Here is a 25,677-nt window from a genome sequence, read left to right on the forward strand (position 1 = left end):
TAATGATTTTGTCCCACTTCCTCAGGGTTGGTGCCACAGCACTGTCAGCAACTCCAAAGCTGGGGAAGGAGGGGAGGACTAAGCACAGACTGTGCCTGTTTTTTTCCCTGAGGTAGGCACTGAAGAACATGCTGCACTGGACAAAGCTACCTGGAAATGTGGGTCCCTCAACCCCAGAGGCAAATCTGGCTGTGCACTTGACACCAACTCCGAGGTCCAGCTTGGGTTTCACTCAAGGAATGGTGAGAAGGCTGATGAAAAACAGCTTCAGCCATTTGCCAGTTTTAAAAAAAAAACAAATCCAACGAGACCAGCAGGAGTAAGGGAGCCAAGTCAGTCCTCATTCTGGCCTTTTATGGCGAGGTTTATCGCCTTGGTAGCTCAGGAAGCACTTCTGAAAGTGGTGCACTTTAACATATAGCAAAATAAAAATGCTAATCGATACTCTCTCTACAGATCCAACTATCTTATGCCAATTAAAGTGCCTTAGAGAAAAAGAGACTTCTAAAAACCAATTTTATATCTTACAGTGGGGTTTGAGGTTGGGAGAGGGGCTGAAATCCAATTTCCCCTAAGGGAAGATTAGCCAAACACGATTTAACAGCAAGGTCTGCATGTAAAAGGATGCAGCTAATATGCCTGTCTAGCTGCCATGTTGTAAGCCAGGCTAAAGCATTATAGCATCTATTAGGGTGTTGCACACAAATGTCACAGTTTGATCAATTCCTACTGATGGCAGTGTTTTTTTTAGTTTCCAAAGGAGGAAAAAAACCCCTTACATGAAATAAAATTCCATTGCAATGTTTGACTGCCTGTTTCTGCTGCGCTTAAAGCTGCGGAGGAGGAATGGTTGGAGAATTCTGGCTGAAACGAATCCCAAAATCCACTATTTCATAGCATGCTCAAATGCAATATATTCTGCAAACACAGTGACAGTTTACTAGATACCGCATAAAAACAAAACCATGAGACAGAGTCTGTGATGAACAACCCATAACCAGTGCCCCAGTAAGGAGGCAACAAGTGAGGGTTGTATAAAAACTGGCTTTATTTCATGGAAAAGGACTACAAAATGTGGATTTTAAAGTATATAAAATTTTGTACAGTATACAGTCTGTAAAAGTAAAATAAACTAAGTCTCTCCTGCCTCCCTCTAGCGGATGATTCACAGAAACCATGGTGGTCAGTCTGTAGTTGATTATTTAATTTGGGCAAACAGCCAGGATTGGAAGTTAAAGGTTCAGCTTCTCTCCTGGCAGATGGTATTACAGAGGATGTTGTCCATCTGATGCTGTCTGTATGTGGGCTGAAGGAACAGCATGCTGTCACTCCTAGTCCTAATGAATTAGGAAGATTTGATGGAAAGCATCATAGAGACCTTATGAAATAAGGGGCCAGAATTTGCAATAGAACAAAAACCAAACCATTTTAAGAGTAAAAATGGGAGAAAAACAAAAAAAACACCCAACACAAATGGATGAAAAAACCCACAACAGCATCCACAGAGAAGAGGGCAGACTGCCTTTACTTGGAACTCATCAATAGGCATTTGTAAGCTCCCTGAAGATACACCTGTATTAGTAATTTCAACAGGGAACACTCTTCTGCACTGGAACTCAGTTGTCTCTGCCACTCACGTGGTTTTGGTCTGGTCCAAGTAACATTCTCCTACCAGGACAGGGATCATTCCCAAGAGACCATTTACACTCAGGCACCTTCTCACGATGAGTACATGATTTTAAGAAGGAGGATGAAACTTGTTCAGTGCCAGATGGATGTCTGTAGCAGAGACCCATCACACACATCCTTAATTTATTAGTGTAGATGTGGTCTGAGTTGCTAATTAACCCAAAAGATCCAGGTAGTACTGACTTCAGCATCAAACACACCAGTTCCCAATGGGAATATATAGGAAGTCTAATGGGCTTTCACACAGAAAGGCAGTGTCTGGCAGATTTGGATCCTGGGCAGCAGGCCCACCCTCCCCCTCAAATATTCCCATCTTTTTTTTTTTTTTTTCTTAATCTCCAAGAACTTGATTTGCCAAGAGAGAGCAAATGGGTCCTGGAGGGCAGACTGCACAATTCAGAGAGCAGCCAAAGGGAAACTTTCAAAGAAGAGATTTAAACCAGCTCTGTGACTAGTTGAAAGTTATGCTTTTCCCCACCTAATTTTATTTTTAAGGAACTCTTCAAAAATTTAGACTCATAGAATTGCAGAATAATTTAGGTTTGAAGAGACTTCTGAACTGTTCAAATAACTTCTAATAAAAGCGCAAGTCTTGCATTTTGAAAGAAGATTTTGAAATCTAAAATAACCATAAAGCACCTCTTCCCCTTAACTATGGATAAGGTGAGGAAACTGAGATCTGCAGGGCAGTCTGCAAGAAGTACCAGGCTTGTAGCTCAGCATCCCAAGTGACACACCTCTATCCCAGGCCAAGTGCTAAAATTTGATGTCCAATCAACAGAGAAGATGGCCAGTCCTATAGCAACGCTTTTGTCCACTAATGATAAATGGAGACCAGTCACTGAGCCACTCGAGAGCTAGCTGTGTATTTGGAAAAGCTAGGACCAGCACTTAAAAACAGATTCAAGGACCTAATCATAATTTTCCCTTCTGTAGCTGAAGTAGTTGAAGTCTTGTATAACAGTGTGGGTCCTGGCTCTGCAAATGTTTTTGATCAGGTACAGCAATTTAGGAAGGATATAGTCCACCAACTTTAGTGAAAAGCACTATTTTTGGCTGCAGGACCAGAGAGGCACTCATAATTCACAGCCTGCTTGGTGCAGCCACCTTTTATTTTCTCTTTTTGTGTTATAAATGCTGTAAATTATTTGTCTGTAAGCAAAAATAATCCAACAACAGTATAAAAGAGCAGCTGTACAAAAGAAACAAGGTAACTTGCAGGAAAGGTGCAAATGTAGGTAGAGGCTGCAATTCTGATGTCCCCGCTAGGGATTATTATATAGAAGTTTGTGTGAGTGGCTGTATATAAAAGCTCCTAAATACCATGATTTACTGAAGTCCTCCTTCCTTTTCTTATACCTGGCTCAACATGTGAAGTTCACAGAATCACAGAATATGCTGCATTGGAAGGGACCCAGAAGGATCATCAAGTCCAACTCCCTTTCCTGTACAAGACAATCCCCAAGAGTTACACCATGTGCCATAAAATTGTAATATAACTCTGTTTTCCATTGTTCATGGGGTGTCTGAGATTGTCATGCTGGAAAAAATAAATAAAACCCCCCAAATATCAGAGTTAGAAGCCAGGTCTTACCATTTTGCAGGCCAGCACCCAAGGTATTAGAAGACTAAAAACTAGGTATATATAAGAAGTCTTCTCTAAGGCAAATTCAGGAGAAAGGACAGCAAAAAGCCATTCTGAGGAATTATTTTACACATTCTGAAAATCAAGCTGATGAATCAAGCTGGCAAAAGCAAACAAGCCTCAACTGGGTTTATTTAAGCCTCCAAGCAGACAGACACATGCAGGTGGATCTGCCTTTGGAGGAACAACAAACCAGAGATTACTACTATTTGCATATGGCAGTGCCTTGAGGTTCAGTCAAGGATCAGATGCCCACTGTGGGAACTGCTGTCTAGACATGTAGCAGGAGGTGGTCCATTCCTCACAACATTTGTGATTTATTGGCCCAAACTTGCAGCAGATGCTGAGGTTGTGAATGGTGAACATGATGCTTGCTCAGCACTGCTTGTTCCTGGGCTTGGGTTATGCTCCACAGCAAGGTCCAGTCAGGGAATGAGGTAAAGTAAGACGGTTGCTGTACATTAAGATGAGGAATCTTTATGTCCATCTAAGTGTTGCCCTTGAAATGGAATGGAACATTTCTTTTGAGCTCCGGAGGATTGAATGTGCAAGAGGCAGTGAAACCCTGTATGGAGACAAGGGATCCCTGCAGGTGAGCTCCTGGCACCTCAGACCCTTTGTGTTAAACTGACCCCTAAGGCACCTTTAGGACCACACCCACTGCTCCCTCTCCTGGCATAGTGTTTCACACCTAGTCTGTTCTTCCCTCTTTCGCAGCTTCCCTTTTTGTCTCCTGTCTAACTAATTCCAAGCATGACCAGCTTTGGAATTAATTTAGCTGCATGATATCATCACCACGACAGGCTCAGGCAGCTTGAGCTGCTGCCGCCCAGTGTGAAGGAGAAGGGGTGGGAGGAGAGGAGTGTGTGCTGGCCAGATGTCCTCCTGGAACAGAGAGGGACACCACGGCCAAGGGCTGTGGATACTTGTGTGTCCTGAGCCTCTCTTGTGCATCAGGCAAATAAAGCAAAACAGGAGTGTTTCTCCCTGTTTTTCTTAGCTTCTTTTGTTTTGTTCATCCAAAGAATAGGAATAAGCTTCCAATCTGCAGCTAAGTCTCCTTGACTTTACAGTTGTCTTTCTCCGTGAGGATATCTGGCACCACCTGGAAGGTTGGCTAAGCAAAGAGGTTTGCTTTTCTGCTTCTTCTTAACAGTCCTTCAGCTAAAGCAAAAGGAACACTCAGGCACTTCAATAAGGGGCCATGTAAATGCCTCAGTGAAATTAAAGTACTGCAGATTATCACAATGAAAAATATTATCTTTCAGGTTGTCCTTCCTTATGCTTTACTTGCTGATCTCAGTTGAAGATTAGAGAAGGTTGAATGTCCTTTTCAAACTCCATCTGTGCTAAATCTGTATAGCTTCATATTTAAGCTTTTCACAGCATTTTTGCTATTAAAAGTGCTACAAAGAATCAAGTCAAATTAAGGACAACATATCTCAGCAACTCTATGTGACTCGCAGCGAGAGACAGGGCTCTCACATGCTCCTCCAAAACATTTCAGAAATGACACTCATTAATACAGTCAGTGCCAAAATATGTTGGGCATTATCTGAGGCTGATACAGTGTGTGAGTGTAGGTGCAGTCACAGACAAGACAGAAAATAGAAGGTGTAAATGCCTCCAATTCCTGATCATTGTAGGGCCCTCCTCACCAATAAGAATTTTCAGAGCTGCTAGATTCCTGTCTCCCTCTTTTTCTTTCCAGTTGGGTGTGGCATTCTTCATTTCCTATATTTAACCACTGCTGCCCAGCAGCTGCTGCCTTTTCCCCAGGAGCTGGTCAGCTGCATGGATTCTAAGAAAAGTGTTTAGTGTCCAACAGGTGCTGGATCTGGACTTGCATCCTTCAGTGCCAAATGGCTGCAGGCTGCTGCCCAGTTCTCTAGGACAGGCACTTGCAGAGCCACTTTGATTTACACCTCTCTAGTTTGGGTGGGCAACTCAACAAAATTGAACAAGTTACCAAACAGAAAACTCTTGAGGATCTAAGCTGGTGCTGATGGTCTGGAGTTTTCTCCCCCATTTTCCTTTGGCACAGTACAGCTGTGTATTTCCATCTTTCACTACAGGTGAAAGATTTCAGAGGAAGGATACTGCAGTCCCTGGTATGCACTGGAATGTAAGGCAAGTGATCCTTGGACTCTCCTCAGAGGTGTTTCACTCAAGGTTACCCATGGCTGCACAAGATGGGACACAACAACCCAGGTGGCCCCTTCTAGCCTTGCATTTCTAAAACCACTGCAACCCACACAAATAAGAGTAACAACTCATCAGCTTTGCAGCTTCCTTGAAAATAAAACAATACCTCAGTTTGTACCCTTCTCTCCTATTCTTCCTGGTTTGACTGGATCCTTATTTATACACTCATATATTTTAACATATATAGTCTTTTAATGAAGACTCTGTCCTTCAGCCTATTTCTGGCATCTGCATGATGCTTCCTGCAGTGCCACCAGCTGCTTCCCCAGCTGCTTAGAAGCCTACATACTTGGGGCCACTAGAGGTGTGGTCCTCCCAGCCATGCCCAGGATCTACTACAGGAAGGCAGTGGCTTTGAATGCCTGCTGGTTTCTGAGATGCTACCTAAGGATGAAAAGAAATGTGTTTGTATGTAAGGGTCATTTGTATGAAGGTAAATGAATGAGCACATGTGGCTCAGAAGAAACTGAGGCTAGATAGTGGCAGTTTCACCAGGGATTCCTGGAAGGCAAACTAGAGAAAAGGAATTCCAAGTAAGATGAACTATTTTTTCATTATTGAGCAAGTTAACAATAAAGCATAGCCCTAGGAAGGCATATGTTTGAACAATTTGGAGCAGGCAAGATTCTCAGCACAAATCAGTGAAGGTTCATTGCTTTCATTATACTGCTGATGGTTTACACCAACTGAAGAGCTGCCCACTGTGCATAATTTCTCTGGACCGGGGTGGAAAAACCATTAGGTTACATGCTCTTTTAATTGCTAATGAAACTGCAATCAAGACTACTACCAACCAGATTTCAAAATTATCTGGTTCCCTTTTCAACACAGCAAGGAGTTGGACTCTTCTACCACCACCAAGGAAAGTTTTAATAGCACTAGGAGGTAGGTTGCAACAGATACTACACTGCCAAACACAGCAAAGACTTGACGTAGGAGAAATGTTAATAGGTCTATAATTCTTTGAAGTAAAAGTCTACCATCATTTAATAAGGAGGTTATGTTATTGTACATACTGACTGCAGCTCCTTCTGCATTGCTATAGATAGCTACTGTACTTTAAGTGGACATTAATGCAAATTTACAATGAAATGCTGGCTGAATTACATATCACATCCCCATGAGACCATAATGAACTCCCCATAATTAATATTATTAATCATGGGCCTAGCACAGAGGGCACATATCATGCATTTCATGTCAAAGGTTCTTATTAATAAACATTCCCATTTTCCCAGATGGTGAGAACTAACAGCCTGCCAGAACTCCTTCTATCATTCAAACCTCTCCCAGCTTTACAACCCATAATAGAGCTCAGCTCTGTGCAGGTATCTCTTCTCTCAGACTTGGGGTGGCCAGCACTTTGTGGGGAGTCACCAGGCAACCTGCATGATGCTTCAAAGCTCTGTTTTCACTGAAACAATCCCACAATAAATCTGCATGGGGTCAATGGGGCCCGAGAAGTGACCTCTACAATCCCATGCGGTGAGACATGAAACGCTGAAGATCTGACTCAAATGCTGCAGAAAAAGGAAGTTCAAAACAGAGGTTCCACTTTGATTTTAACTCTCGCTGATATGCAGGGGTCTGTGCAGTAAGTCAGCAGCCCAAAGCTATCATGTCATCATAGCCATACTCATTTCTGAGATGCAGTTTTGCTGCAACAGAAAACTTCTAAACTGCTCCTATCAAAATCTTTCAATGACAAGAACTGAAAAAGCTCCAGATTCTTTTCTCCTAGCTGCCTATAGTTTCTATCAGAGGCGAACAATATTTTTCATGTAAAGCTTTTTGTACTTTATCTTTCTTCTGGCTTCCTCTTTACTTTTCAACGGTGATGGGATGTCAAATAATAAAAATGTCACTAAATTCCATGTTCTCTTATGAAAAATCATAGTAACTTCTGCTAAAGATAGCTCTGCACTCTCTATCATTGACAAGATAATGGTTTCATTAATGTGTACTTTGGGACCCTATACTTACATATCTATCTGTATGCATCCCTGAAGTTACTATGGCCTGTGTCAATGCCTCCTTGAGGAGCTTGGATTCTATGGAATCCAGAACAACTTTGTGCATTGAGACTTACTTCTACTAGAAGTATTTCTCATATTTACACATATTTCTTCTACTAGATTTTTTTCACCCCCATGTTATTATTCCAGTGTGGTCATACTGTCATTCTCAGCTCTTCTTTATTCCTGTGACAGTGTGCTTCCCCCTTCCCCCAGCTTGACCTGTGTTTCCCGTAATCCTCTCCAAGTGAAAACCAGCAGTGGGGTCATCATGGATGTGTCTGGTCATGGTGGCTGCATCCAGCTCAAAGTGGACACAGATAACAACACAACAGCCAAGGGCTAATTGAGCAGTGCACCCACCTAACCACAGTGCTGAGCAAGATCTGGCTCAAGGAAAGTTTGGGACAAGTTAACATGTGTGGTTGGTATGCAAATATGACTACAAGTCAATTATCATGCTCCATAAATAGTGGAAAGTCCAGGGCCTGCTGAGCTCCCCTGCCTGGCAGCAGGCTGCAGACCAGGATCTCCCCTTGAGTAGGGACACTTCTCAAAGTTACTCCTCAAAACTGAAAGATTTCTTGCCCCAAGAGGTTCTTGCTAAGTGATTAATAGCATGCTAAACTTTGAAACCTTAGCTATATGATACAAAGGATTGGTTGCACACGGATAATTCTTTAATACATAAACTGTTGGGACTAAGGCTGGATCCGGCTACATCTAAACTCCTCTCTGAAAAAGAATTTAGAATGCAAGTGGGTCCTTTCTGATCCTCATGACTGAAGGACAGGGTCTCCCTAACAATTTTGTCTGATCCTGTCCTCTCTTACAGTAAATAATCAAGTCTATCTTGCTACCAGATTTTGTTAAACCACTGCTGTGTTTACTATCAAACTTTCTAAAACCACTTTTTTATATCAACAAACATATTGGTGCTTCATTCTTATGAGTCAAGCTTGTCACTCATCCACAAGAAGTCACTCTTAGTATCCTTGTAACAGCACAATTGCATCAATGCTGAGAAGGTGTGCTCTTCTCACTACACAAATGCAATTAATCAAAAACTTCTAGAAAACAGGTCCTAACAGCCCTTCTCAGTCCCTGAAAACCAGAGATGGAAGAAGTATCTTTTTTTCAGTGCAGTCAAGGAAAGATCAGCCTGGCTCTTACCAAAGCTTCAACAGACAAACCAACTATTTTCTCTTCTGCGCCTATTTTGTGTCTGTTATCCATCTTTAAGATACTAGTTTTTCAGAAGCTGAGAAAGGAAGACTGGCTTTGCTTCCCAATCCCAGTTTTAAGTGAAGAGGGGCCTGCTGCTGAGAAATAGGAGAACAGCTCTGATCTCACAACAGCTCTCTCTGAGGAATCTGTGATGGTTGTTAACTGCTGGGACTCCTGCATCAGTGCAGAAAATGATCTGGCAGGATAAAAAAGCAGTCAAGACCCAGGAAGTGCAGTCAGCCAGGCTCAGACTCCATCTCAGGCATGCATTTGCTCACAGTGTTAAGAATGGCAGCAACCCAACACGTGGCGAGCTAAACTGCCTCCATAAGGACCATTGCTGACAGCTGCTGTCACCCTCCTCAAGCACAAACCTTCTGGCCAGCACCTGCCTGCCTGCTCCTGCTGACCAACAGAGTTTGCTTGAGAGTTTTTGGGGCTATTTGCAGAGTTTCAAGAGTTCAAACTGACCATTTGCTCTACTCTCTGACACCCTTCCAAGAAGCCAACTGGGAGAGTAATCTAAAATCTGCCAGAATATACAGTTTTCTAATCTATCCTACATTTCCCAAAATGCCTCTCTGAAATGAAAACCTGTTTATAGGAAGAAAAAAGAAAAAAGAAAAAAAAAAAAAGACATCCAATATTGGCAAAGGGAAGTGTGAGAAAAAGGAGGGAGAGGGAAGTGGATGAAGACAAGCTGTCTCTTAGAAAATACAACTGTTACTCCCTTTTGATGCCTTCCTTTATCCTGTCCTGTGGGCATGTGGGCTAATTACCATGACTTGTACATGCCTGCTGCCGTGTTACATGGGATTTATTACACACAAGTCTTTGTTGGGAATTCTGCCTGTGTGGGAAGTAGTTGGATAAAAAAAAAAGGCAAACAAAAGTCAGAACTTTCAAAACCTAACTTTTCCTGCTTTACTAGCATCTAGCACCAGCTGCACAAGTCAATGAAAATTAACCTTCCTCTCTACTCCTTGGATATCCAGTAAACTCAGATTTGATCCGGATGTTCTGATTTCCACGCAGCTAAAATGCAATCAAATGCTTGATTTTGGGGGATAGATTTGCTTAAATTGTATTAATTCACAAGGATAAACACAATTAGTAGAGCTCATTAGCTTGCAAAATGTAATTTATTTTCTTGAATATACCCATTTCCTTGGATGAAGAGCTCCATTAGGTTTATTATATTTGCAAAGCTTATACAAAAATCCAAACCATGGCAACAAAGAGAAAATTGTTACTACACAGTCACAGCAGTCACTTTTCCATGTTAAATAAGTTTGGCATTTATTTATATTTAAATGAGACTATCTACCAACTATCAAGACCAGGATATGGGGCAAGTACTTATACAGAATATAATTAAAACTAATTCAAGCAATAAATGTGGCCTGAAATTAAAATAGCCCCCAACTTCTTTAACTGAAAAATGATTCAATATTCTCCCTCAAACCCCCTGTTTGCAATTGCCTAATTATCATAACCAGCAATAGCAAAGGGACGCTGGCCGTTTACAGGCTCATCAGATGGGTCTGCATTTAGGCACGTCTGGTCTGCTTAGTGCTGTGCTTTAATTCGCTGTCATATAAAGGCTGGAGAGTGGAGAAAATGAATACATGGCAAAGTACCTGTCATTACTTGTATCATATTACTGAGGTATTCTACGTGCACAGTACGAAGGCGGCTGGTCCAATTTTCACACTGTTATCATTTTTGATATTATACTGTCTAAAAGCAGTGACACACAAAAGAAATGCTTTTATCATTCTCAATGCAGGGATGGTACTAATTACATCATCTGTCATCATTATACTGCTAAACAAAACTTTTCTTTCATAGGAAACTGCCATTTAGCAAATTAACGGGTAATGACCCATAATATACAGAAGATTGAAATTTGGGAATTACACTCACATTAGTTTGTTTTCTGCTTTCCCCTCAATTTTACTCCCTGATACATCATGAAAAGGAAGAGAGATGGAGAATTTCTTCAACTATTTAATTTGCCAATAGCCCTACCGTCCTTTTGGAAATTGATGCAGGATCATCTCCGTCCATATAAGTGCACAGTTTCGTTCTACTTAATGATACAGACAGTCTGCCAAGCCAGTAAAAAGCCAGATGTTAGTACAGTGATGCACAGAAACCTGCTGCTGGGGCCAGATTTTCAAAATCAGACATGAAACAATGAGCCTACATTTGCTGCCAGATAATGGATGGATGCTCGGAAATCACGTACTGGGATGTGAGTTGCCTCCTGAAGCCTGACCAGGTCACATAAAATGATGGCATGGAGGAGGTACCTGAGGCGCTCCAGCAAGGAGCCCCACAGTAAGGCCAGGTAGGGTGAAGATCCTTCCAAGACCCCTCCTCCAGCCTGGACTCTGCTTTGAGCTGAGTGTAACACAGCAGTGAGCTGTGTTTGGGAAATTTTCAAGTGCCACTACTGAAACAGAGATCTGTAGGGGATTACAAGAGGCACAAACCATTGTGGATGAGTCCTTAGGTGCAAACACCCACGCTTTTGGGAAAGAAGAATAAAGAGACTTTATTTTTGATTGTGTCTGATCATGCTATGTTCTTTAACACAGAAGCAAAAATAAACATGGGTAGCAGGTGGATAACAATACAGATTTAAGGTGTCAGGTAATTACTACCAAGACAATGTAGCAAATCCACCTAAATCCAGGGAAGTACATTCTAGACAGAGCTTTGTTCAATCTGAACTTCTGTGGCCCAGATCAGTTATTTTCTTTCATCATGTACCAGATATGTATAATGTGGGGAAAATAAAAAAAAGGGAAATTCCATGGTGAATTAAGAATAAAAATAACGGCAAAGACTAGTGAATTTTATATGAACCAGCTATGCCAATGTAAGCTTCAGTCATCAGTAGGTGCTTCAGATACAGTACGAGCAATTAAGCATTTGGCCTTTCATTCCCATTGCCCACATCAGGGTGTTTAGGACTTTTCTCTTGCCCACAAAATGATTTCCTGACTTAAGTGAAATACTGAACTGAACATATCTGTAAAGTAAGAGGAGATCTCAGTTCCAATTTATCATTGTTAAAGTGGATTAAAGGATTTTTTATTAGTAACACTTAGAGCTCACTTGTTCATGCACTTGGAGACTTCTACCAGAGGAAACCTTCCCCAGCAGACAGCTAGGCCAAATCAAAAGCTGAAAATGAGCGTGTGATGAGCACATTACACAGGCTGATGAGGACCGTGATGAGCCGGGAATTAGTGAGGAAGCCTTTGAGAAAAGACTGAGCACTGGTGGAAGCTGTGAACACGGCACTTGTCCTTTTCTGAGTCACTGCTGAACGAAAAGCTTAAGCCCCCTGCGGGACACCGCGCTACTGCAAGGGCTGTCTCCTCAATGAGGTAGGTAAGCCTCTCTCTCGGTGTTAACCCTCTTAGCAGGCCTTAATATTTTAAACAGTGTAAGACAGCACTGGAAATTGTGTGAGATAACAGTGTAAGCAGAAGTTCAACAAACCCTGAATCAAAACTGTTGACAATGTATGCCCAAATAGGCTTCAGTGGTGCTAATGAAATGATGCCTGGTAAATGACTGGATGCATCACGTTCAGATGTAGCTCTCCATGGGCAGAAGAGGAAAGCCACAAAAAGAAGCTTTATGTGTTTGTTTACTCCACCCAATAGGCAAACACTGTATTACTTTACGTGATTTGAACCAACATTATCAAAATGCTCTCTTAATACAATGACAGTAAAATAAATAAAAAATTGTACGTTATTATATTGCCAGCTCCTCTGACAGAGGAGCTGTGTTCATGCTGAGCTGTCCGTCTGCTGAGACTCTTGACTCTATTAATGAAATTTAAAATGGGATTGATGAATTCAAGTTAAGTGTGTAAGTGCCTGCATCACATCTATGGAAACCTAGTTAGTGCAATAAAGAACCAAGAATGATTCAACTGAGAAACCAGAGGAGCCAAGGGCAGCTGTTACCACAGTGGGCCCTGGTGACCTCTTACAGGTTTTGGGATAGCCCAGTCCCCCCAAGTAGCAAGAACCTATGGGAGAGCTCTGTTCTCCCAGTACCCAGCAACTATGTGAGATGTAGCAACACATCTGGGATCTATACCCTAGCTGCCTGTGCTTAAGTGAAGTCACATTCTCTCTTTCTAAATTTAAGTAAGGGAAGGAACCTTACTTAACACACTTGATTGCTGGTTAGGGCTCTTATAACCAAGACTTGAGTTTTGAATATAAATAGTTTATCTTTCTCATTTACTAACCATGTAATAACAATCCAAGATGCTATCATGGTCTTTTCCTTATTACAGTGTCTTAATCTGTTGTCTCTTCAGTCTGCTCAGCCTGGAAAAGTCTCTTCAACTGTTTTTGGGACATAAATTCAAGATTCAAGGTTCCTTGAACTCTCCTGGTCTTCAGTTCATGGCTGATAGACAACTACCAACCCAACCAAACACTTTCTGCCGTCCAAACTTGAAATATTAATTTCAGTATCTTTGCATAGGTCCAGACTGTGTAATTATAAGCTAGAGCCGGTCTGGATAATTATAAATTACATCCTTAAAACCACCAACCTTATTTCACTTGGGGGAAATACGGGTACCCCTTTTTTTGGGGTACCTCGGTGGTCCCACTCCAGTCCAGGGATGGCTACCTCCTAACTCAGTGAGAAATTATATTAAACCCCCAACATTCTCAGTGCATTTGAATGGGTAGAAATCAGACAACGTTACCAACTCAATACATGCAAAAGGACTTCACATTTTTTAAATAGGTCCCTTCTCTTATTAAAACATATTTTGGTACCTAGAATTTGTCTACTAAATATGTTAACACATGACTTCTAGACAGTTACATAGATCTTTAGTACATAAATGGCCCTTCTCTGCTTTACAACACAAAAAGAAGACTCAAGTCTCAGGAAATACCAAATCTTACTGAAATACTGAATCTACTACCTCAATATCCACAAATTTGGACAAAAATACATGATAAAATTATTTCCTGACTTTAGTAAAATTCTTGATTGAGTTTACTCCTAAAGCCAAGAGGTGTTCTCAACACTACTTTATCTCCCTGGGAGATAACATTGAGACTCAAAGCACAAGGTTTGCCTATACTGCAGTTTTGAGAGAAAGAAAAATAATAAAAGAATAAATTAATGATGGCTTATCCAAAGGCATGAGGGCACTTCCAGCAAAGGGCTGTCGAACTCATTTAAGTTCTCAAAGAAGAAATTTTTATTGGTGTGGGCTTTTCACAGATAGGCTCTTCTTGAAATGTACTGAATTTCTACTCATGAGCAGATTTGACTGTCCTTAAACAGCTGATCCTTGGACAAGATGTCAAATTTGCTTGTACTGTTCCAGCAAGTAAAATACATTTAAGAGTTTGTTATTCTGGAACTGAAGGAATATGAGCCCCTGTTCCTGATATATTTCTACAAATGAAAGAGAGATTCATGTATTTCTTTGGAGAGCGATGGTTCTTTACAAACTGATGATTAAATATCTGCATTGGTCTAAACCTGAAATCTCTTGAGTGATTCCTGCTGGAGGTACCTGCTATCCATCTAGCAAAAGTTCTTCTAAAATGCTACTACAAAGGGCTTCTCTATTTGGAACATGGGTTCTAAATCACAGCTCTAACCATCCTACAGAAGAACAAACAAAATCCTCAAAGAGAAGGATTGTTCTTAAAACGGCACAGTATGGCCATGATAGGAGAATATCTAGCAGAAAAACATCTTAACACAGCAAATTCAACCATATAGAAAATCCTCATCTGTAACAAAGTCCACACAGCATGCTGGAAAAGGCAAAGAGCAGAATCTTGTATTTCCTAGGTTACAGGCAATGGGAATCTACTACCACTGCTCCTCCTTCTGTTTTCCACAGGATGGTAGTGTTTTGTGCAAAATGATTCTTGGTTTAGAGGATCCACAGCTTGGGGACCTAAGAAAAATTTTCCTCTTCCTTCACTAGGAAAAGGTCACATAGAGGAGTTGGGTTTTATATTGGATTTGGGTACTCCGATAATCAGTCAGACTGAACAGGAGTGTGATCCCACATCACTCTTAAGACTTCTATTTTAGCTGAATTTGTCTTTTTTTTGTACCACCTTCCTCATCCTCACCCAAATACTTCCATGTGCATATTGATGAGCTAAACACATTTTGTCTCCCTCTGAAACATCAGAGGAATCATGAATAAAAAAAATAACGTTATCTTTAATCCTACATTCTTGTCTTTTCATTTATTTTGAGTAATGCCAATGAGCAAAACTGTGCAAAATATAATGTACAAAGTCTTGAGGCAAACTCTCCATTCTGTTGTAAGTATTGCACAGTCACATGATGCAAATTTGACTAAGCATCTTGGCACCTTCTCTAGGCAAATGCTTCAGACTTAAACAGTCCTGGTCAAGTATTTCTCTTCAACCTACTTATTTTTTTACAGCCCAGAGATTTTTCCAGTATAGCAGTAAGTACAAAAAACACTTACTGCTGTAATTTTCTGAATTTAATAGGACAAAACTCCAGACTGCTTTTATTTGCTCATCTAGATGATGGAACTTTTGTCTATGAGTAACCATTTCTGCAAGCTTATCTACCCCCTTCTTCATGATGATTTCAGCCCCTGATGATACTTTCCAGAATATCTAGCGTGGGAACTTAATGTTGATTTGTAAATATTAAAGTGGAAATATACACAAATACCTTCTAACTGTCACTTGCTACGACTAGAAACCATGTATATACATGTAACACTAACCAGACTGAGTGGAAGAAGCTTAACCAATCCTCCTGTGCAGAATAAACTTAAATGTCATAAGTTTTAAGTCCTCAGAAGCACTTTGAAGATTTGAGGTGTTATGTAATCCCTTATTATTACTATTATTATTATTATTGTTATTACTGACCATGGCTCAAAGCCTGCCTCACTGTGGGACAGTGGAGCTTATCATTAGCAATCTCAAGGCACAGCAGGGTAACAAAAGTCACTATTTGGAAATGTTTGCATTTCACAAATATGTTTAGATTTTTTTAATTAAACATGGGACAGAATAATTCTCATTCTGAATGCAACGAGATAGAAATTATTCTTTTTCATTCAGAATTTAGACACCTGTCTATGGAGGACTGCTGATTAGAAAAAAAGCATTTCCACTTTCTTGTAAGGAAACCAAAACCCATTTGCAATTTAATAAATCTGCTTCTCTTGAGATCTCCAGAGGTCACAGAATAGCCCATTTTGGGAACATTTACATATACATATATATATGCACAGTCTGGCTCTGGATGGACCTAGCTTGTTGAGTCTGGACTGTGAAGTCCCCATTCTCTGCTGACACTGTAGCAGCTGTAACTTGACTGTCCATGTTTAAAGTCATGATATCAAAAAAAGTGGAATTATGCTGCTGTGAAGAAGAAGAAATCCTAGTGGGAAATTTTGGGAAAAGCCAAACTTAAGGAGCAAAGAATGCTCAGGAAAGGTAGCTTTAAAGTAGAGGACAGAGTGAAAGGGGACTGGTATGTTTCCCATTGCATCCAAAGGGATGGACGCAGACAAGAGTTGCATCTAAATATGTGTCAAGTGTTGAACAAGACAGAGGACCAAGGGAAGACAAGGTCAGAGAAACCAGATATTAAACATGAGTTCTGAAAGGAGAATGACAACTCTGCAAGTGTTCTGGACAATTAATAACTTCTAGAACATCCAAATGCAGTTCCAGCTAACTGCAAGGGATTGTTGGAACAGTCTTTGGAAGGATGGATGGATGGATAGGCAGCCTGCCTGAAAATTTGGTCTGTACTTATAAAAAGTTGTCACTTACGTATTCTGTGCCACAAGAGATCCTGGATTTTGGTTATCATCCAGGCCCTGAGAAAGCCGGCACTTTGTGAATATAGTGTTGTGTGGACAGGAGAGAAAATAGTAATTCAACAGAACTCTGCCGCCTCTCAGTCTTATGTTGAATGCATTTGATGGCCACTGTCATGGACAAAACTATATTTGGTAAGAAACCACATTCTAAGCAAACCATATCTTAAGAATACAGAGTGGGAAGGAATTCAAGACAATTTCAAATGTATCACTGTCTAATCAACTACGTGGATGACATAATTTAGTGCAACAGTAAAATCCAAGTTCTTCAGCTCCGTATTTTCAACAGATAAATTACAGTTGTAAGTCTGACATTTATTTAAAAAACAGAGGTACAAAACATAGCAGCAGGGCCTAGGTGACTTTTAATAGCAGTTTCAGAGTTTCGACTCACTTCAGCAACGCCCCATTTTTTTTTATGATAACCCACGTAAAATATTAGTGGTGCTGAGAAGATCCTCCTCCAGTTGAAATGTGGAAATCTCAAGTCACTGACATACTGTATGTTCAGCAAGGCAGTGTTCTAGGATGATTACAAGTCCTCTTTGACTCTTCAGTGCAGTAAATCTCTGTCATAACCCGCCCAACAGTGACATTAAAACAGTGACATTATGGAAAATACCCTGTTTGGACCACAGAATGGTGAAATGTGTTTCATTCTCACTCAAGTGATGGCTTAGATACCCTCATTAACTCCTCAGTCCTAAAATAATCAGTTAGGACTATTTTAATGAAAGAAGATGGTAACTAATATTGGTAAAACTTTGATTTTAGATGACCCGTTTGCTTTAAGTTCATTATTGTGCATGAGCAAGCTAAAACATGAGCCAGCAGTGTGCTTTTGCAGCTAGGAAGACCAGTGGTATTCTGGGCTGCATTAGGCCAAATATTGCCATGAGATCACAGGAGGTGGCCCTGGCCCTGCCCCTCTACTCAGCACTGGTGAGGCGTCACTTCAAGTGGCATGTCCAGTTCTGGGTCCTCAATACAAAAGAGACATACTGGAGAGTCCAACAAAGGACCATGGTGATGTCAGAGGGACTGGAGAATCTCTCCTAGGAGTAGAGGTTGAGACAGCTGGGGCTGCTCAGTCTGCAAAAGACACTGAGTATGATCTCATCAATATATATAAATTGGAATTACATAAATGTATATAAATTGGACCTGAAGGGAGAATGCAAAGAGGCTGAAGAGAGGGTTTTTTTGTGGTGCTTACTGTCACAACCAGAGGCACTAGGCACAAACTGAAATAGAGAAAGCTCCCTTTGAACGTTGTGGGGGTCACTCACACTTGCTTAGGGGGTTTGTGCCATTTCCATCCTTGCAGATATTCAGAATTCATCTGGACACTGTCCTGGGCAAACACCTCTAAATGGCCGTGCCTGGCAAGGGGGCTGGACCAAACAACCTTCAGAGCTCCCTCCCAACCTCAACCATTCTGTGATTCTGTGAACTCTTGTGCATCATTACCAAGCTGAGCTTACAAATGACCACTGCTCATCTGTACCTTCGTAACATTTAGGCCACCCCAGGAAATCACCACTGTTCTAAGGAAAACACAGTAAGAGAAATGCACAATGCCAACACTTCCCTGCTAACCTAACTCTCCTACAAACAACTGGAGAGAATGCAGTTATTTCTATTGTAGATTTCCTTCCCTACAACTATGTGCAGACATATCCATACATATTGATAGACATGTACACAGACACATCATACAATTTGATGTATAATTTTGTACCTATCATTTTAATAATCTATTTGTCTCTCCATCTTTCTAGACAAAAGGGAGATTTTCCTAAGCTTATACAGGCCATGTATTCCAGTGCAAGGCTGAGAATGGAAAAGAAGCTTTGTAGAGTCCTCATCACACAATATCCTTTAACTAATATTACTAGAATTATCAATGTTAGCTTACATGAAGAATTTAAACACTCTCCACCCCCCAGAATTCACATCTAGAAGTAGATACACTCACAGAAATGCAGGTCAAGCTGAAATCCCTTTGAAAATTCAGCCTTTTCTGAAGAAAAAGTTGATAGTTATTGGCAAAATGTTGTACTCTGCCTTGTTACTATTCATGATTAAGGAAAGTAAATATTGTCTGAGGCCTAATGAGAATTCCAATGCAATAACGTCAAGTGTGAAAGGTGCAATCAATAACTGATGATGCAACAGTATTCATTTGTAGTTTTGTTATTGTTTGGTTCATGCTATTTGCTGATGCTTGAAAATGAACTGTTAAGAAATTAGTGCTACAAGGATTAACATTCAGATTTTATTTCTGATATTGTTATGTTTCTACAGTCATTACACTCTGAACACTAATTAGCATCTGCTTTCTTTTCCCACTATTAAGGACTGCAAACCAAAGAATTATAGAACACAAATACTATGGAAACGAACATCAGTATTTTCCATGAACAGCCACAAATTAAACCCCACGACGTCCATGGTTAATTTTATAATGCAGGAGTAAGTACTACAATAAAGTACTGTATTTTCCCCATTTTTTGTGTTAGAAACTATGCTTCAAAGTATATCAAGTTTATGAAGAGAGTGTATTTCCAAATGTGTAACAGATCTCAAGAGTCCAAGCTGGAACGTTTATGTTCTACATATTGTCAGAGGTGTCCATCAAAGGCTCAGTTTTGGATTTACAAGTCTTGAATACCAGGAAGCATACTGCCCCAGGGAACAGTCAAGGACTAAATCTCAGTTACTCAGTTTCTGCAAGGAAACCAATCTCTTCCACTCCTTCATCAGACTGATTAATTCCTCTCTGTTTGGCTCAGCTGGATTGGCAGGCACATAGACATTGGTCTCTGCCCACTGTGCCATGGCATGGGACACTGGTACCTTGTGTCAGAAATTGAAGGGATGATTTTCTCTCTCCCCTGCAGGCACATTGTACAAGTGACAATTTGTGCTGGCCACCTCATGTAGTCTGAAGATCCTGAAAATATGTTTGAATATTCTCTGTAACTCTGTATTTTCTGAAGAAGCCATGTAAAAATTTCGCAGTGAGAACTTCAGTGGATTTTCACTGAGTACATTTATGATTAACATCTTCATGTTTCTGAATATTCTGTTTTATTAATTGCTCTGGCACTTTAGCTTATAGAGCAAGATTTTGGACATGGATCAAAAACAAGGGCTGGTTAAAAAGATTTGGTTACGTGTCTGCATTAAGGTGTCATGGCTTTTGAAGTCATCTAGGAGTATCTGGCAAATATCCCATCCAAAGGGAAACTACAGGCCGAAGCAGATGCCTCCCAAAACTCCTGTTCATTGTGTACAGTGAAAGACCCCATGCATTTCACAAGGCAGCTCTACAGTTCCTCATGCATTGCTAAAAGCAGTAATTCCTTTGAAACTTTATTTATGTCTCTCATAATGCAACAACTTTACAAATTCACTAAGTAAATAGATCATGTAGCTACAGTTAACTTGTATTTAAAGAATATAACCCATCCTGACCAAGAAGATTCTCTAATCCACGCACAATTTTTCTTACAAATAGTTTCAATGGAATTAGGTAAAAATTAGCTGTAACACTGGAGAATGACGTATCTGTTTTGTATCATGGCTCTTGTTATCAAAATGAATTTTTTGCAGAGCCATGGAAATGACTCTTTCAGTCATGTGAGATCTCTTGACCTATTGCAAATAAGATGGCATTTAACTTTTGGCAACTTATTTGTTTATGTGTATACAGAAAGTTGAATAAGAAACCTAGTTTTGCATGAACACAGTATAAAAGGGCCCAAACATGTACACAGCCAAAAGGAGGATAATTATGGGAAATAAAACATGATGTTTCAGCTCCCTAAGAAAGTCTAAAAATATAAGAAACCGTATCATGTTAACCAGTGAGAACTGTTCTTTCACTTAAGGGATAGTTGGGCTATTATTCAAACCTGGACAAGACTGGATTGTCAAGTGAAATAATAATTCAGAGTTCCACAGGATAATGAGATAGATCTCAAGCCCATTAGCAGTGGCCCTTATTATAATACTGGCCAAGGTTCCCCAAGAAAGACAGAGAATATTTAAATGAAACTTGTAGGGAACTAGTTTGAACTTGTATATTTGAACAGCTTAGTACTGTCTCCTAGTTTCCACTCATTATTGGAGAGAAAGGTATCTATCATGTAAGACTGTGAAATCAGTCAGGCTTTCGAGACTGAAATCCCTGAGGGCAGAAACTAAAACACAAAATAATTAGAAAATCAAGCCACACTGAAACTCACAGTTTATAATAAGAATCTTATTCTAGTGAGATTTTAAGGTCTGGTTCAGCACTCAGTTGTCTCCCCTTTCCTGACTGTTTTCTCTCATTCAAAACAAGCAAATCCAACATGTATCTCCTCTGACTTCAGGTGTGTCATGAAGAATGACAGCTTTAGATGTAAGGGCTTTTTAGCTTGGAAACAGAGGAAGGGATTACTTTATCTCTGTAAATAGGTCCTGCTTATGAGACATTTGTATATGCATTCTGTTCTGTTTGTTTGCTTTTAACCACTATGGGAACAACACACTAGCTGGTGGTCACAGAGAAGCTCCCTAATCCCTGGAAAAACAGTTGTCTAGCCTGCAGTTTATGAGGTACAGCATGGCTAATGTGTCAGCAGCTGCCTTGGATAAGAAATACTGCTTATTTTAATATTCTCCTTATGATCCTTCTAGGTATGGGAGTTTCCAAATACAGGAGCACATTTAGGTCTGGCATGCCTGGCATCCTCCAGCGAGGAACTCTGCTCTGCACCTTAATGAACCTCTCCTGGGCTGACTGGTCTCTGGGGTGCTTGGACTATTAGGCTAGACCAGGGTTTACAGCAGGTTAAGCAAGAAGGCTGACTAAGAATTTGTAAATCAAATATTAAAGACTGACTAAATATTTTACGATCTTTTTACTTAGGCTTTGATTTGAAGTTTACTTCATCTGCTAGCCAGAGATCTGCTGAAGGTTAATTGATGGAGGAAGAGTAAATAACAGCTCATACTCTGGCCCTAAGTATGCGAGGCATTTAGGAGTATTCCTAACCTCAAGTGTGCAGTCGCTGACGTGCTCATTTGTCTCACTAGGTTAGTGTCACCAGGGCTCAGATATGTGATCAAATTACTGCCCTGAAAGTGGTTTAAGCTTATGTGTTTTCCCTTGTATTGTATATTTGCACATGTCTCCAGTGACACCAAGTAATCCTTTAAATTGTGTTAATTTGATCATGCATCTGAGTACCCAGTGCAGCAAATTGGGATAGGTGGCTATGGAAAGTGGAGATGATGCCTCTTACAAGACAAATAGCTCCTAAGGAGGAGAGAGACATCCAGCAGAGCTCAGTCTACCAGGATTAGAGTATAAATCTCTCCCCTTCTGCCTTCTACAAAATCAATGGTTTTAACTTATAAACGTGACCTGACAAATTGCTTTTGTGGACTTTGGGCATTTTCTACTTTTTTAAAGGGAAAGAATTAACAGTACTCTTATAATTATTGGTTAATTTTTGACTACCCAACTGGCCCAGAGTCACTTAAAGCCCATCTAGAGAGAGCTAAAAGAAGAATTTAGAAGCTTATCATCCAGCAAGAGCCCTCATTGTATTTGGGGTTCAGAGTTGAAAACTTAAAAGCAATCCAGATATCTAGTTTTACAAAAGTACTGCTGAGATTGTATCTGAGCTCCTTTTCAAGGGAACTTTGGTAAGGATTTACACATACCAAAGTACAGTTTATGTAAAGAGCAGGAAGAGTTATTGGACTAATCATTTTTAATAGAGATTCCTTGTCTTTAATTCAGAGCTACACAACAGAATTTAATAGCTTGTGCCAAATAAATAATTTACACATGGATTGTGTCTGAATATAAATGCATACATAAAATATCACAGACTTAATGAAGGTGATGGTTTTTTACAAAATCAATTTAATTGATTTTGCTGATAGGTCTGCATTAATATTTTCGTAAGCTCCGTTTTGCTGTACCTGTACATGTGGCCCAGTCATGACTTGTAAGGGAGGAAGGGAAAACTCTGCAAATGCAATTAGAAACTCAGCACACAGAGTGTTGGTAGTTTTGAAGTGCCTGGGGTAAGACACTTGGAAATAACACTCCACTGTGACCCGGTATAGGGGCTCATTTACAAAGCACTCCTCAGAAAAAGGTCAACCTCTCAGAACGCTCATGACTATTTAGTCATGTGTTTTGCAGCATTTCAGCTCAATGAAGCTGGTAATGAAGAGTTTTCCCCTTAACGCTGAACATGTTGGGTTGTTTAGGTGCAGTCAGCTTTGACTTGGGTTTGGCTAGAGCTCCTACCAGAGCGGGGAGAAGACAAGGGCTGAAGAAAGTGGTCATTGCTGTGGAGGATGCACAACTGCAGCCAGGAGAACGGTGGTCGGATGGAAACACGGGGTGTATTTCACAGAGAGAGGCATGGGATGATGGCTGCTTTACCCTTGGGAACACCAGTTTATCTGATGGGCCTGAAAGCTGCTTTTCACTACCTTTTGCCCACAGCTTGTCATACCTCCTGTTACCACGCTGCTTTTTGCCGTCAGTAACTCCCAAAAGCTGCGTTTTAGAAAAGCACAGGCAGCCGCCATAGCCGGCGGGCCCGCGGAGAGCGGCAGGGACGCCGAGGGTCGGCCGCCGCCCGCCCTCGCCGCGCGCCCGAGGAGGCCGAGCCGGCCCGCCTTACCTTTGGGGTGCCAGGGGTCCGTGAACTCGTACTTCCCCACGCCGATCGTCCGCAGCATCTGCACCCCGTTGGTGTTGTCCGGGCCGCCCGCCGCGGCCGCGCTGGGGGGCAGCGGGGCGGCCGCCTGCCCGTTGGTGGCGGGCGCGGCGCTGGGCAGGGCGGCCGAGGGCAGCGCTGGCGGCGGCGGCGGCAGCATGGGGCAGGCCAGGTGGCCATTGCCCACCGCCCCGGGGCCCGGGTGGGCCACGGGGCCCACGCCGCTCATGGAGGACATGCTGAGGGGCTGGCTGTTGGTGTACAAGGGCTGGCTCTGAAGGTTGACCACCATGTTGCTGAGGGGCTGGGAGGGCTGCGGCTGGAGCTGGTAGTGGCCCGGCATCAGCGGGAGCTGGGGGGTGACGTGCGGCGGCAGGGACGGGGTGACGCCGATGACGGGGGCCTGGACGTTGGCGGCCGGGCTGAAGGTGGGCGGCTGTGTCATCCCGTAGGAGTGCGTGATGAGGGCGGGCTGGCTGCCCGCTGCCACCGTGGTGACCCAGGGTGCTGCACCTGTGGCATGAAGGAAGGCCGGCAATGGCGGTGGGCTCAGCATGGGGGAGAACAGACATCACCACCCCCGTCCTTCCCCTCCTGCACCTGTGGACAGCACCGACACGCCCCGCTGCACAATGCCTACAGGAGTTCAGGATCTGGAGCCGTTCCCAAGCAGTAAGTGCATAAAATCACTGCAGCGATGTGAGCACAATTGTTAAAATACTCATCAGGTGACGTGCGGCATGTTTGCGGTTTTATGTGTTTTGCACTTTATGCAGCTTTAGCACGCGTTTCCAAGAAAATTAACCTCTTTCCCCACTGCGTTTTCACGGCTCCCTGACAAACACTCTGTGTGTATAATAATGGTCTCCAGCCACTACAAAGACATTGTAATTAGGCGTCTGGCATAGTAGCACAATGTATGATATGTGTCTGGAAGCTGGAAATCATTTCAGGTAGTTCTGGACATAAAAGAAGTCTTAAAGTATTACAGAGTGCCTTTCCCCTCTAGTGAAGGCAGAGAAGGATAAAAAAAAAAACTGCACTAATGAACTTGCAGCATCTTAATACACTCGTATCAGCCCCGGTATAGAAGAAACTTGAGGGGTCTTTACAATGAGGGAAAACCCCTGCTAAAGAATAAAGAAAAGGCTCACAATGAAGTCTAATTGACAGAGGTAAATTGAGATAGTGCATTGAATTTGCTTTGAATGATTTTCCCTGGTAGAATTACAAATAAGATTAGAGACATACCTGGGTTTTCATTCTCCCTCATCTGTTTAGATGGAGGCTCATCAGTGTCCCAGGGCGTGGACTGATTGATGGGTGTCTGTCCCCACCTGACGCTTGTTGCAAGTCCTTGAGGCTGATTTTCAGTCTTGGAAATGCAAGGTGTCTACCAGAGAGAAAAAAAATACAGAATAAAAAAGTTTTGATTATTGGGATTTATTACAGTTCCTCATGACTAGTAGCTTGCTTGTTGGTTACAGGCCAAGAGGATATCCTAAGATCTTTCAATATCATTCATTTGGGGGTTGGACTACATGAGTGCCAGAGGTCCCTTCCAACCCTAACAGTTCTGTGATTCTGTGATTGTCATCCAGGCTTGCATGAGATGCCTGTATGAAAATACAATATATTTGAAAAAGATGCTTCTGGAAATTTAATAGATCCACCTTAAAAAAAAATCCACAACAAACTAGTATTTTCAGAAATAAGTCGCTTGATTTGCCATAACAATAAAAAAAAAAAAACAACAAAGAACAACCCAGATATGGTAATATCTACTCAGTGGTAGCTACATAAAATGGAACAATCTTCTGTTTGCTCAATTTCTTCCAAAAATAGTGGGTTTTGTTTAGCAGGAGGCAGAACAACAGAGACTTACTTACAACTGTGGGACAAATTACTGTAGAACAGTAAAGAGAAGTCTTTGTATTTACTGTCTGTCAACCCTTGAAATTGAATGCCATTAAAAAAAAGCAGCATAACAACACTGGCTGCTAAAGTGGGTATGTTGGCAGGTCTTCAGAGAGGTTAAAATAACTGTAAAGTAGGAGAAGGATTTGGGTTGAATAATCATCAAAGCAGACATGATCTGAAAGAGATGTTCTGATGAAGAAACTATCACATGGATTTAAATGCTACACTAGACCCCTGCTGCAATTTTAGGGGACCTTCCCAAACAATCATGCCTTTGCTGAGAAAAGGCTTGTAGAAAACAAAGGTGCTCCAACAGGTCTGATTTATTTAAGT

At 41.4% G+C, this 25,677-nt stretch overlaps 1 protein-coding gene across 6 annotated transcripts in view; it reads right to left on the reverse strand.

The window, feature by feature from the left end:
* KLHL29 (kelch like family member 29) overlaps positions 1-25,677 on the reverse strand; it is a 387,476-nt gene that overhangs the window by 112,717 nt on the left and 249,082 nt on the right. For all 6 annotated transcript variants that reach the window (XM_063424308.1, XM_063424300.1, XM_063424282.1 and 3 more), the window contains 2 exons: positions 24,676-24,817; positions 23,389-23,937 (listed from right to left, as the gene is read on the reverse strand). In XM_063424308.1, the coding sequence (XP_063280378.1) occupies positions 23,389-23,937; positions 24,676-24,817 (691 nt within the window). The remainder of the gene's footprint in view (positions 1-23,388; positions 23,938-24,675; positions 24,818-25,677) is intronic.

Source organism: Prinia subflava, chromosome 2, assembly GCF_021018805.1.
Source record: "Prinia subflava isolate CZ2003 ecotype Zambia chromosome 2, Cam_Psub_1.2, whole genome shotgun sequence".
Classification (NCBI taxonomy): Eukaryota; Metazoa; Chordata; class Aves; order Passeriformes; family Cisticolidae; genus Prinia; species Prinia subflava.